The sequence below is a fragment of the Poromitra crassiceps genome (genome assembly GCF_964638095.1).
Source record: "Poromitra crassiceps genome assembly, chromosome: 15".
In the NCBI taxonomy this organism is placed as follows: Eukaryota; Metazoa; Chordata; class Actinopteri; order Beryciformes; family Melamphaidae; genus Poromitra; species Poromitra crassiceps.
This window is the reverse complement of record NC_139634.1, coordinates 16,497,422-16,511,115: the sequence shown is the minus strand read 5'-3', so window position 1 is coordinate 16,511,115 and position 13,694 is coordinate 16,497,422. Positions and strand designations below refer to the sequence as shown.

The 13,694-nt window shown below is 48.3% G+C and overlaps 1 protein-coding gene across 1 annotated transcript in view; it reads left to right on the top strand.

Moving 5' to 3' along the window:
* The window catches only part of LOC310790718 (methanethiol oxidase-like), an 80,591-nt gene extending 74,502 nt beyond the window's left edge, over positions 1-6,089 (top strand). The window contains exon 12 of the mRNA XM_083652457.1: positions 5,854-6,089. Coding sequence (XP_083508583.1) covers positions 5,854-6,016 — 163 coding nt within the window. The 3' untranslated portion in view covers positions 6,017-6,089. The remainder of the gene's footprint in view (positions 1-5,853) is intronic.
* Positions 6,090-13,694: the final 7,605 nt, after the last annotated feature.

Sequence of the window (13,694 nt, the reverse complement as noted above, 5' to 3'; positions counted from 1 at the left end):
GCAAGGTATCAGAAGCGTCATGCCCATTTTTGAGAGTTTTTTTTTTTTATATATATATATATAAACATAGGCGATAATATTATAGGCTGTGTTTGGTAGTTGAAACATATAGTTTCAAGTTGACGTTTATTTCTGTTTGTAGTTAAAACAAAAACATAAATACTGTATAGGCTAGGCTACATACAGTACAACACAAAAGGCTGTTATTTACCCTTTGTCGCCACCTGGTGAGTAAATACATTATGTAACTAAAACCATTCAAATTGACAACCGGTCCGCAACCTTTCTTTCCATGTATCTACCGGTCCTTGGCACAAAAAATGTTGGGAACCCCTGCTCTAGAGGACACTAGATGAGACTAATGGAAGAGAAAAGATTTCTACCTTCTGAAAAGGCAATACCAGCCAAAATAAACATTGTGTTACATTGCGTTGAAACGTGTGGTCTCCCTTTTTTGTCAAGTCCATTGAGCCTGAGCAGTGGCAATGTACTTAGCCTGGTGATTATGGATCTTTCCAGGAGGCTGAGCAGTTTGGAAAATAGCCTTATGGTTACACCTGCTCAGTCTGTTAATTTAAAATTAGATATTCCTCTAAATCTGGCTTCCAACCCCCCACATTTTTTTTGCCGCCGCATGGTGGCGCCAGAGTTCGCCTCCTCAGGTTGTTGGCTTGCATGACGCCCCTGCAAGGTATACACCACTACTGCTAGAAAATATGTGATAGCAATGCAGCAGTTGCCTCCAAATGTGTGCTATCACCCATTTTATAACACTACCAAGCATATGCATGGGTAGTGGTGGTCGTCGGTTCAATCCCCAGGACCGGCAGGATCAATCTGGGTGGGGAAAGTGAAAAGGCAGCATTGCCCCTCCCTCATTACCACCACTGAGGTGCCCTTGAGCAAGGCCCTCAACCGCAACTGCTCCAGTGGAGCAGTCCAGCAGATCAGACTGTGGTCATACTGGTCAGCTTCCAGGTATGAATATCTGTGTGTGAATGTGAACAGGACACTCCTGAAAAATAGAGCATTGCTCTCAGTGAGATTCCCCCTATAGAAAGAAAGAAAGAAAGAAAGAAAGAAAGAAAGAAAGAAAGAAAGAAAGAAAGAAAGAAAGAAAGAAAGAAAGAAAGAATATTCTTCAGGTCTCCTGCCTGAAATGACATCCCCCAAATTAATCATGATAGCTCCTGAACCATAAGACCTACAGTATATGCATGTTTCTGGTCCCCTTTGATAGGTAACAAGTTAAGCAATGAATCCAGTGTAAGTAAGCCTGCATCTATTACCATTCTAGAGTAAATGGAGATACCAGGCTACTGAAGTCACAGTTAACAAAGACACAGACTCCTAGAGGCACAACATGGTTCAGCTTAAACAAGGGGCGGCTGTGGCTCAGGAGGCAGGGCCGCCCAAAGAGATGGCAGTGCCCCTGGAAGGGTCCAGCCACTATGCCCCCCCTCCCCCGCACACGCTTTACTCATATCAACGCTGCAGCTTTCAGATCTGACTGAAAAAAGTTTGTTAACAGATTATTATTTGGGTCTAAAGCCCTTGCCTGCTCCCGTTTTTTTTTGCCTTGCGATTTTGGCATCCTGACTTTTGTTTTGCTCCTGGCATTTTGCTATCGCCGGTCTTGTTTTGTTTGCTATCACCTGTCTGTGTTGTGTGTTATACCATAAATGGTCCCTCTAGCTGCTGCTGCTGCCACAAGCTAAAATGGTCTGCCCCAAGCCTGCCTTGTTCTTCTTCTTCTTCTTCTTCTTTTGGCTTTCCAGCAGACTAGATGCATTACATTACATTACGTCATTTGGCAGACGCTTTTATCCAAAGCGACTTACAATAACACATTTTTGTCAGCAATAGAGCAATCAACTATGTAGCACAGTCTATGACAACTACAACTTCTGAAGGAACAGTGGTACAAGTTTAGGTTAGTTTTTTTTGTTTTGTTTTTTTTAAGAAAGAAGTAAGATCAAGAAGGGCCCAGATGGAGCCTGAAAAGGTGTGTCTTTAGTCTTTTCCGAAAGGTCGGCAGTGATTCGGCCGTCCTGACCGAAGGTGGAAGCTCGTTCCACCATTGAGGTGCCAGGGACGAGAAGAGTCGAGATCGGGATGAGCGACTTTTGAGCCCCCGTAGCGAAGGAGGGGCGAGGCGTCCTGCACTGGTGGAGGAGCGGAGGGAACGCTGAGAGGTTTGGAACCTGACCATAGATTGCAGGTACAGGGGAGCTGACTTGTGTACTGCCCTGTAGGCCAGTACCAGTGTCTTGAATTTGATGCGTGCCGAGATGGGAAGCCAGTGGAGGTCCTGGAAGAGGGGAGTGACATGAGAGAATTTGGGTTGGTTGAATACCAGACGGGCTGCAGCGTTCTGAATGAGCTGAAGCGGTCGGATGTTGGTGGCAGGTAGGCCGGCCAGGAGCACGTTGCAGTAGTCCAGGCGAGAGATGATAAGTGACTGGACCAGGAGTTGAGTCGCTTCTCTTATGAGAAAGGGACGGATTTTGCGGATGTTGTAGAGGGAGAACCTACAGGAGCGTGCTGTCGCAGCTATGTTGGCTGAGCAAGACAGCCGGTTGTCAAGAATCACCCCAAGGTTCTTAGCTGTTTGGGAGGGAAGTACAGTGGTATTGTCAATGGAGATAGATACAGTAGATGCCTTGCGGCACATTGCTGCCTCTTACTGCACTGGTCGGATGGGGGATTACATCAGAATGGCACTATTTTCCACAGGAGCACTCCTGCCCAAGCATGCCTTGTTGCTGCTGCTGTGTTTTGTGTATTTGTTCAACTCCTTGCAAAACTTTTTTTTTTTTTGCCTGGCTCCAATACCCCCCCTAGTGGCGATGCCCCTGGAAGCTTACCCCTTTACCCCCCCTTATGGGCGGCCCTGTCAGGAGGTAGAGCAGGTCGTCCACTAATCAAAAGGTCAGTGGTTCGATCCCCGGCTCCTCCAGTCGACATGTCGAAGTGTGGGCAAGACACTGAACCTCAAGGCTGAGAGACTGGAGAAAGACCCATAAACCAGTGAAAAACATGCTGAATACATTTAGTGATATGTGTAAGAAGAGAGAAGTGAGATGAAGCGGGAGGGCAGACAGGTCTTTGTTTGGATGCATCAAAGTGATGGCACAAGGGTGCAGCCTATGTATGGAGGAGATCCTTTCTCACCCCCTTGGACCATTCCCCTGGGCCCTGTCCACACCAGATGGATTGCTGAGAAAGACAAATTAAGCTACTTTGGTCACAAAATTGCAGAAAAATGTAGCAGTAGCAGAGCAACTCCCAGGGAACTCTGCTACAGTGGTTGCTGGAATGAACTTGATCCAAAGAGTGAAAGGGAAAAATGTTCGCTCCCAAGATGTACAGTATGTGTTGTAAATGGCCTCAGGTGTAGACCGGCAGACTGTGAGAACCAAGCATCCGCCTCAGGGAGTGTGCAAAGTTCTGATAAAGATGAAGATGTGGAACACATGGAAGACTTGGAAATGAGTGTGATTATTAGGTTATTAAAGTATGTAAAACAAAGTATGATAAGTTTTGTATTATTATTCATTTTTTAATGGCTGTACTGTAGTACAGTAGTCTCGGCTGCCAGACAATTGGAGAGTGCCACTAACAGCACCACGGATAGAGACTGAGACTGAGTCTACATCTGTACTAGACTCAGCTCTCAGTCTTAATCCGTTTCACTACTTTAAGACTGAGAATATTATTATTTAAATCTTTTCATAACGTTAGGTGGTGCTGTTGGAAGCCTTGCATCGGAGAACCAATCATGAGTGTTGTAGGCGGGCCTGCTTTCTGGGGGCAGTGACGCTCATGCAGAACCGGTGTCTCGCAAAACATCGCCGCGTTTGCGGAGAAACATATTAATCACTTAGAAACAAACATAACCTGTTAATAGGACGTGTTTCATCCGGCCCGACTCCCGAGGCTAACGTTACAGAGCCTGCTGATGACTTCACAGTAGCAAGCGGACCACTTCCGGGGAGGAAAAATTATTGTAAAATAAACAACAGGTATAAACTCTCTTTGCAGCACATCAGTGTCTTGCTCTATATTGGAACTATGAAACATTGCATTGCCGCTACCAAATACAATTATGATAATAAATGTAGGCGTGTCTGCTGCCGGCCGTTCTTCTCGCTGGGCTCGAAGAGACAGATTTTGACAATGAAATTCCCAGACGTTTGGTGGTTAGGTGGCGCTGTTGGCGCCGCTCACCAAACGTCTGGAAACCGAGACTACATCTGTATTGATAGTAATTAGTTATAATATAATTATTAATATTGTAATATTCATAATGCATAGCTTGTTACCTATCAAAATATACCAGAAACATGCATATTATGGTTCAGGAGATAATGTATCATGATGATAATTTGGGGGATGTCATTTCAGGCAGGAGACCTGAAGAATATGCTTGGTAGTGTTATAAAATGGGTGATAGCACACATTTGGAGGCAACAACAACATTGCTATCACATCTTTTCTAGCAGTAGGGGTGTACTATGTATACCTTGCCAAAAATCACTATGAAAGTTAGTCCCCCAAGATGGTAGCGACCAACCCTACTGGCTCACGGCCTAATTTGGGCTTGTTTGGGCTGTCACAAGCAAGCATGAAGCATGTCTGTGCAAAGAGGACGGAAAGCTCACCCCATTCACTACGGTAGCCTGCTTCAGTGAACACTGTTCCTTTGGGCTGAGTTTCACGCCTTCACTATTGTCAACAATTGTCAACAATACATTGTCCTACTGGTAAATCCAATAAAGGATATTATCCTCAATACTGAGTCTGTGTGTCTTGGTGTTTCAGTATCAATATTCCACACACATGCTCCTACGAGGTCCATTCACAAAAGTGTCCCACCACATCCAGTGGCCATTAACATATGTCCGCCATGTCAAACATCACAAGAAGCCTGTATGTATATGTATATGTATATGTATATGTATATATATATATATATATATATATATATATATATATATATATATATATATATGTGTGTGTGTGTGTGTGTGTGTGTGTGTGTGTGTGTGTGTGTGTGTGTGTGTGTGTGTGTGTGTGTGTGTGTATATATATGTGTGTGTATGTATATATATATTGTATATATATTATATATAATAATATGCTATTTTGCATTTATATATCTGCTATTTTATATATATATATATATATATATATATATATATATATATATATATATATATATATATATATATATATGTATACACACACACAGTATATATAAATATACACAGTATGTACATGCAAAATAGCCTATGCAACACATGTTAGCTCTCTTATTTATTTAGTAATTCCAAATAAAATTTAACAAACAACTAACCTATATTACTAACCTATATTACTCATTACAATTATTAAAATATTCCAGGAATTAATTTGAAACATCGTAAAATTACTACATCAAAGCAGCAGCAACACACCCATTTAGTAAATGTAGTCAATTAAAAATTCACTCTGAACTTTTTGTATAGCTTAAGGCTATATATTTGCAATAATAGTGTACGGTTGTCACAAAATCTCCAGGCACACCTGGACTTGCCTCAAGGCCACCAGTGTGCTGAGGCACACCATTTGGGAACCACTGCTCTAATCTAGACCAATAATTAACTCCCAAATCAACGTTATCTGATTACATCACTCCATCAGCTGTCATTTAATTACATTTATTTACGTTTTTGAGCCGACGTGAGCAATCCTATCATGACAAAATCCAAACTTCTAAATCTCTCTCTCTCTCCCTTCCTCACTCTCTCTCCCCTCTGTCTCTCTCCCTCACCCTCTCTCCCCCCTCTCTCTCCTTCTTTCTCTCTGCAGGGAGGGCTCTGTGATGATGCAGGTAGATGTGGACTCAGTGAACGGGGGTCTCTCTCTGAATGAAGACTTCCTGGTTGATTTTGGTAAGGAGCCGGAGGGTCCAGCACTTGCCCACGAGCTGCGGTACCCCGGAGGAGACTGTACCTCTGACATCTGGCTGTAACCACTGGACCTGTCTGTCTGCAAGCTGTCTGTCTGTCTTTTGACTTTTGAAGTATTCTCTGAAAATCCCATTAAAAACCCCTCGAAAGTCATAAAAGTGGTCCTCATTTGTAAAGATTATCTTGCTCAACGCAAAGTTCGCTGTTTCATAAACTATTGTTAACGGGAGGCTTCGCCGATTTTCAACCCACTTGGTATCATTACAATGTCAGTAATTATGCAGATGGGCAACCTTTACCCTGTCTTCATGATTTCCTGCACCTGAGAGCTCTGCAGTTTATTTCAGCACTTCCTGTCCAGAATGACACAAAACGCATCATTCTGGACATTCTGGACGTGGAAGTGAACAGATGTTGCTCGAGGGCGGCTGTTATTGTTTCTCTTCATTTTCTCTGTATGCGCACATCCACGGAGAATCGCAACGAGAGTCTTAACTAGCGTTAAAGGATAATTCCAACCTGGACCTTATTTCCAGCTTTAAATATAATTTTTAAGTCACCCTGATGAGTTCGGTTTGATTCCCATGCACTGAAATGTTAGGGTTGTGCTACAACCCAGGTTTTACGAGTGAGAACGAGAGCTCTCACTTACTGCCATATCCCTGCCAGACCACCCACTGGATTAACTAATTTTACTCCAAAATTACCTTTTTTCTATAAAACCAACCATCCACCAGTAGGTGGCATGGTATGCATGAGAATGGCGCGGGACCCACTAGCAATCGCTGTGATTGCGTCACGTCCGCCCAGCTCTCATGCTCCCCACTCCAACTCATCCAGCCCACTGCGCAATCGACGCAGCAAGGCTGGGTAGTGAGAGCTCTCGTTCTCACTCGTAAAACCTGGGTTGTAGCACAACCCTAAGGTTTTACTTCGTTTCGAACTCAAGCTCTCACTTAATGGCAACTTCAACCGCCCTTGCTGCAGGGAGCACTGCCCAGAGTGACCCTGAGAGGCGTAGGTTAACAACGGACGCATGGCAACTGCCCATGCCCCATCGTGTGGCATCGGAGTGACAACGGCATTACCGTCTAGCAATTGACAGGACACATCAAGACTGTAGTACCTAACAACGTGTGATGAGAGGACCATGAGGCCACAGCGCACATGTCCTCCACCGATACACCACGCAATAATGCGCAAGACGTCTCGACGCCTCACGTATAATGCACCTTGATACCCTCCGGGGGTGCCTTACCCATGGCAGAGTATGCCAAAGCAATCGCTTTCACTATCCAGTGTGATAAGCGATCCTTGGAAAGGGGTCCACCCTGGGCTCTCTGCCCGAAACAGACCAACAACTGGTTCGAAGTGCGTAACGTTCTCGTCACGTAGGCTGAGAGCGCCCTTACGGGACACAGCATGCACAAACGTCGCTCCTCGTCCGAACTGAACAGCGGGGGACAGAAAGCTGACAAGTCTATGACCATAGACCTAAAGCTGGCAATAATATTCCTAGGTTGGTACGCAGGGTTAGGCCGCAACGTCACCCTGCGTCCATCACCAGCGAACACCATGCAGGACTGCTGCACCGAGAGGGCAATCCTTTTTTTTTTACCAACCCTCTTTCCTGACGACAAGGCCAGCAGCAGCGCAGTCTTCAAAGACAGAAGCTTCAGATCGACGGAGTCCGGATGACCCGAGAGCCCGTCCAGCACCGTGACCAAGTCCCATTTGGGAAAGACGAGCGTAACCTACGCGCTCCTTCCATGACGTGCAAGATTAAAGGGAGCCCCTCCATGGGCCCACCCTCAATTCCCATGATGCAAGCGGAAATCCCGGCCACGTACACCTTAAGAGACTGCACGTCCACGTGGGTAAGGTAACACATCCACCACTGAGGCCATAAGTCCCAACATGATCATGCACTGATGCACTGACACGGAGAGACCCAGACTTAACGCCCTTGCTGCCCCGTGTGGTGCACGCCTGGCGCGAGGCGCACCAGCATGGCCCGAGAGTCCAGCTCGAGCCCCAGGAAGGTTGCAACCTGCGCTGGGACAAGGCAACTCTTCTGCCAGTTCACCAAAAACCCCAGGGTCTGCAGGTGATCTGTTACCGCCCTGGTATGCTCCACAGCGCGGACCCTCGAGTCCGCCACTATGAGAGCGTCGTCGAGATAGAGGAAGACGCAAATCCCACTCAAGCGGAGGGGAGCCAGGGCTGTCTCCACGCACACATTGAAGGTCCGTGGGCTCAAGGACATGCCAAACGGCAGGATGCAGAACTCGTAAGCTTTTCCCAGGAAGGAGATCCTCAGGTATTTCCTGTGCCTTCGAACCACGGGGATATGGAAGAACGCATCTTTCAGATCCACGGAAGTAAAGAAATCCCCCTGCTTCAACGAATTGAAAGGTGGGGAAGGGAAAGCACTAGGAACGGGAACCTCCCTCAGCATCCCGTTGAGGCGCCAAAAGTCCAGAATCGGACGCAAGGAACCGTCCTTCTTGGGTACGGCAAGGTACCTGTGATAGAAACCCCGAGCGCCCCTCTGCCTTGGGGACCGAGCGTATTGCCCCCTTAGCGACCAGCGTGGTTGGGGGGAGAATTTGGGGGGAGCAGGGTGTGAGAGGCTGCGCCCACCTGTCACACAGCTAGCTCCGCAGATGCTAGGCATGCTGGGGGAAAGTCCTTTATGCAAACTCTGACTATAGACGTGTCCGGGGGATGCGCCAGGTCGGGCTGGTCCTCTTTTGAGCCCGAGACCGAAGACGGCCATTGACGGCGGGCTCGCAACACCACTCGGCAGCCTGAACCACTGTGGAACACCTTGGAGGCCGCACACGGATCCCATGTAGGCTCCCACTGGCGAAGTCGGGCCCTGGGCCCCGATGATGGTGAGCCGGTGTCCGGTGGCGTGGTCCGCAGGAGAGATCCCGACCGATGACAGGTGCACGGTGCCATCGACGGTGGGCTTGTCCTGGGCGCTACAAACCGAGGCCCGGCCGTGGCCATGGGCCAAGGTGAGCTGGGCGCCTTGCGCTGGCAGGGGCGCCCCAACGAAGGGGGCAAAATTGACCATTTACCATTTACCAACGAAGGGAATGGGACCCGAGGAGAGCTCCTAACCGAACTCGGGCCCTGGGCACCGAGGACGGTGGGCTTGTCCCTAGAGCTACACGCCGAAGGCTGGCACTGAGCCCAGACCTTGGCGAGCTGACCGGTGGGCTTGTCCTGACCGCTGCAAACCGAGGCCAGGCCGTGGCCATGGACCAAGGTGCGCTGGGCCCCCTGCCAGGCTCCTTGCGTTTGCAGGGGGCGCCCCAATGAAGAGAATGGGACCCAAGGAGAGCTCCCGACCGAACCCGGGCCCTGGGCACCGAGGACGATGGGCTTGTCCTTAGAGCTACAAGCCGAAGGCTGGCACTGAGCCCAGACCTTGGCGAGCTGACGCCTCTGCTGGATGTCTAGCGCCAGCAAGGGGGCAGTATGTCCATCGTAGACAAAGGAGCCATGTTAGCGCAAGCGGCTTGGCCTCCTGTGGCCTTTCCCACACCGTCTGCACAGCACGAGTCACGCCCTTGACAGGCATGTGACGCGGTGTGCGAGATGCCAGCCATGCCTGAAAGAGCGCCCCTGTAGCACTGGTGCAGGGGGCTGGGGTGGCTCAGCCCAGGAAATGATGAAAAAAGGAAGGTCCGCACACTGAGGCTCCAATTTTACCTTTTATTTAGCCATTCAGCCCAGAAAATGCCCAGCTTAGCTGCGGCCCTGGACATCACCCCACGAAACTGCTTTTGGTAGGGCTCGTTCGTTTCCGCGCGAGCCTCCTTCTCCGCAGTAGCAGTGACGGTGCTAGCACCGTCCCAAGCCTCCTCCCTAACGGGAACCTCCTCCTGGGCGGTCTCGACTAGGGGGTCGTACCTGGGGAATTTGCCCCACTCTATGAATGAAGGTATGGGCTCATGGCCCCACCTAACTCAAGACTGCTCGTCTAATTCGGACTGGGGCCCTTGGCCCTGTACGCCCTGATCAGCAGGGGCTTCACCCATGACAGGCCGGAGAGATTCAACGGACACGCTTCTCTCGAGAGGCATACCGCTGGAGGGATGTCCTCCTCAAGAAGAGCGAAGCTATATGACGCAGCACAGCTATCTCGAAGATAGCACAGCAGCTGCAAGACCGAGGGTTCAAAAGCACCTGTGCAGCCTGCTCATGCCCAAGGCAGAACACGCACCTATCGTGCCAGTTCATACTCGGCCAACGTAGCCTTACACAAGGCGCATCCCCTCGCTGACTTTCCCTTATCCATGCTTAGTAGCACAAGAGAAAAGCAGGAAACTAATCACTAAAGTAGCAAGCTCCCGCAGGCCGCACCCTGTTAGCGGGAGTACCGTTTAAGCAAGCTAGCAAACTAGCGTGACGCACAGGCTAGACAGTAAGCAACCCGGAGGCTAGCGAATGTGCGCGTGCAACGGTAAGGTAAGCGGCAATAGCCTAGCCCAAAGGGAAGGCAGCAACACCCACAACCTGTTAACCCGAGAGAACAAGCGTGAACAAGCCACTAGCTGAGCTAGCGTAAGTACTGAGAGACAAGCGCGAGCTAACACAAGCCTGCGCAAAAGCCAGTGAAGCGAGCCTCTACCCTGAGTAACACAGGGAAGTGAGCGTGACCGCAAGCTGAAAGCCAGCAGCTCGCGAACCTAGTCAATCTCAGAAGAAAACTCCTCAGAGGAGGTCATAATCTAGTAGATGCTATTTGCACAGCGGCAAAGCAACACTTAGCAGACAAGCAAAGCTAGCTAAGTAAGTGTAAGTACTGAGAGAAGCGGCACACACTCGTGTGAAGCGAGCTGACCTAGCTAGCGTATTCGCTAAGCTAAATATCTCAGAGCGCTCCCCCAGTCCGGGGAGGAAGCCAGTAATAGCTACACGGTGGTAGCCGTATGTGCTACTGCTAACACATAATAAGGCGAACACTCTTAGCTTAGAGGAATGGGTCCCTAGCTAAGCAAGAGGGGAGAAGGTAATAAGGAAGCTTAGCACCTCTGAAGTGAGCTAACGCAACCTCCATGCCCTACCCTGAGAACAGGGCGAAGAAACCAAGCTTATTGTCTAGCTACAGCTAGCGTGAGAGGAGCTTACTAGCTAATCTGTGAATAGCTACAAGCAAACCCCGTAGGCTAGCGCACGTGCGCTGGAGCGTAAGCAGCTATAATGCCTACCTGAGCGGGAAGGCAAGCTAACACAGCCTGTCTAACCCAAAGGAAAGCAAGCATGACTAGCAAATTAGCTGATGCTAGTGTAATGAACTGAGAGACAAGCGCAAGCCAACACACCTGTGAAGCGAGCCTCTACCCTGAGTAACCACCCGCACCCGCGAGCATAACCGTGAGCTGAAGGCTAGCGGCTAGCAAAGCTGTCAGTCTCAGAGAAAACTCCTCAGCCGAGGAGAAAGGTCAATAATAAGCTAGTAGAGGCTATTTGCACGGCGGCAAAAGCCATACTTAGCAGACAGAATGAGCTAACAATAGAAGGCGAAAACATTCTTAGCTTTCGATGACTTTCGAAGCTGGAACTGCCGCCCGAGGCGAACAGGACAGGTTCGGAGCCCCGATGCCTGTCTGGGTCTCGTTCGCCGAACGCCTGTAGTTTGGTGGGCTGTCAAGACAGAGTTAGCCTCGGCTAAGAAAGCAGCTTCAGTTAGCAATACAGGGGCAAATCACCGAGCGACCAAACAATGGGCTGGATGAAGCGAGAATGGGGCGCATGAGAGCTGGGCGGACGTGATGCAATCAGAGCGATTGCTAGTGGGTGCCGCGCCATTCTCATGCATACTGTACCATGCCACCTAGTGGTGGATGGTTGGTTTTATAGAAAAAAGGTCATTTTGGAGTAAAATGAGTTCATCCAGTGGTTGCTCTGGCAGCGATATGGCAGTAAGTGAGAGCTTGAGTTCTAAACGAAGTAAAACGATAATTTGTTTTGAACTGTGCCCTGAAAACGAGGAAAACAGGGCATTTTGTTGCAGTGTCATCACTCAATCCTCCTGACACCTTTTCCTTCAGTCTTCTGTTTCACAGCGCCACCTAGCGCACAAACTTTACTTTACTTTACTTTATTGTTTATTTGGACAGGACAATGCACATTAATAAAACAGTTAAACACGTACAGAATCATCCATATGTGACAACGGTAAAAGTGCCGGGGTTAGCCGAAGCTAATTTTCACCCGCAGTCCTCGGAACATAAACAACTAAAAACTACAGGATAAATACAGAATACGGGAATAAAAAACAATATAATAAAAATGCACAAGGGGTAACAAAGAACATACACAAGGGATAACAATACATACACAGAATAAAAGCAATACACACAAACAGATAAGATAATAAAATGATAAAAAAATAAAATGTCCAAGAGAAGGCTATTAGTTATGGGTGCACTGTTGTGTCGATTTGAGCCATTCCTTGATTTTGCCTTTAAAACTAGGGTAGGTGGGGCATTCCCTAACTGTGGCCGGGAGACTGTTCCACATTTTTCCGCCCACAATGGACAGGACGTTCTTCCCAAAGGTGGTGCGTCTGTGGCCCAGCTCGCAGTTTCCTCTTAGGCACGCCTTGGTGGTCATGCCCTCCACGGACCTCCGTTTAAAAAACTCTCCCAGAGGGGGTGGGGCAAGACCATGGAGACACTTAAAAACAAAACAGGCCTGTCTAAAAGTTTTAAAATGGTCAAAATCAAGGAAATCTTGCTTCTTTATAATGTTACAAATATGGGTGAAGATTGTTTTTTTATCAAAGATCTTTAGGGCTTTTTTAAATAGAGATTCAATCGGCTTAAGAGCTGTTTTACATGCCTACCGAGTGTAGGAACATCAGGGCAGCATCGTCCGTCAGGAAATTTCTGATCTGTCTGAAGTCCACCAGGTTGTATTTGACTGAATTGGTCACTTTTTTAATGTGTTTCCGAAAGGTGAGTGTTGAGTCCAAGATGACTCCGAGATATTTGAACTCGCTTACTAGAGCGAGTTCCTCACCGTTCAGGAACACACCCGAGTGAGTGACAGTTTTTTTTTTTGGTGAACATCATACAGACCGTTTTTTTTTGTATTTAAGAGGAGACAGGAATCTTCGAGCCATTTCTGGACGTGGACCATCGCTGCCGTGAGGGCCTGTGCAGCATCTGCGGCATTTGCTGCAGCCGTAAAGATCACGGCGTCGTCCGCATACAACTGTGCATAGACATTTCTGCATGCATCAAAGAAATCATTAACTCATTGAGTGCCAAGGACGTCGATCGACGTCAAAGTAAATAGTGACGTAGAGTGCCAAGGACGTCGATCGACGTCAAATGCGTTTTTTGACGGTGGGACGTGGATCAAAGCCTCAGGCATCTCCTGTACAAATATGGGAGCTATTGAAGGTGTATAACCTATTTTACGGACTCATTAGGTGGCGACAGTGCTCTCCAGATTAGAAAAAGGTCCGGAAAACAGCTGGAAAAAGCCGTGATCAAAGAGAAACCGATGCATGCTGCAGCCAGAGCCATATAGATTGCTCTGTCTGCAGCTGACGTTGGCTGCGAAGAGCAGTCAATCCGCTCCCACAACTGAGCCCCCCCTCTGCCTCTGTCTGTCTGTCTGCATAGTTTATCCACACGATTAGCCGCCAGAAAGGCAGCACCCGACGCCGAAGGGCCAAACCTTTCCCTGCAGTCCGGTTTGGCTCTTCCGTAT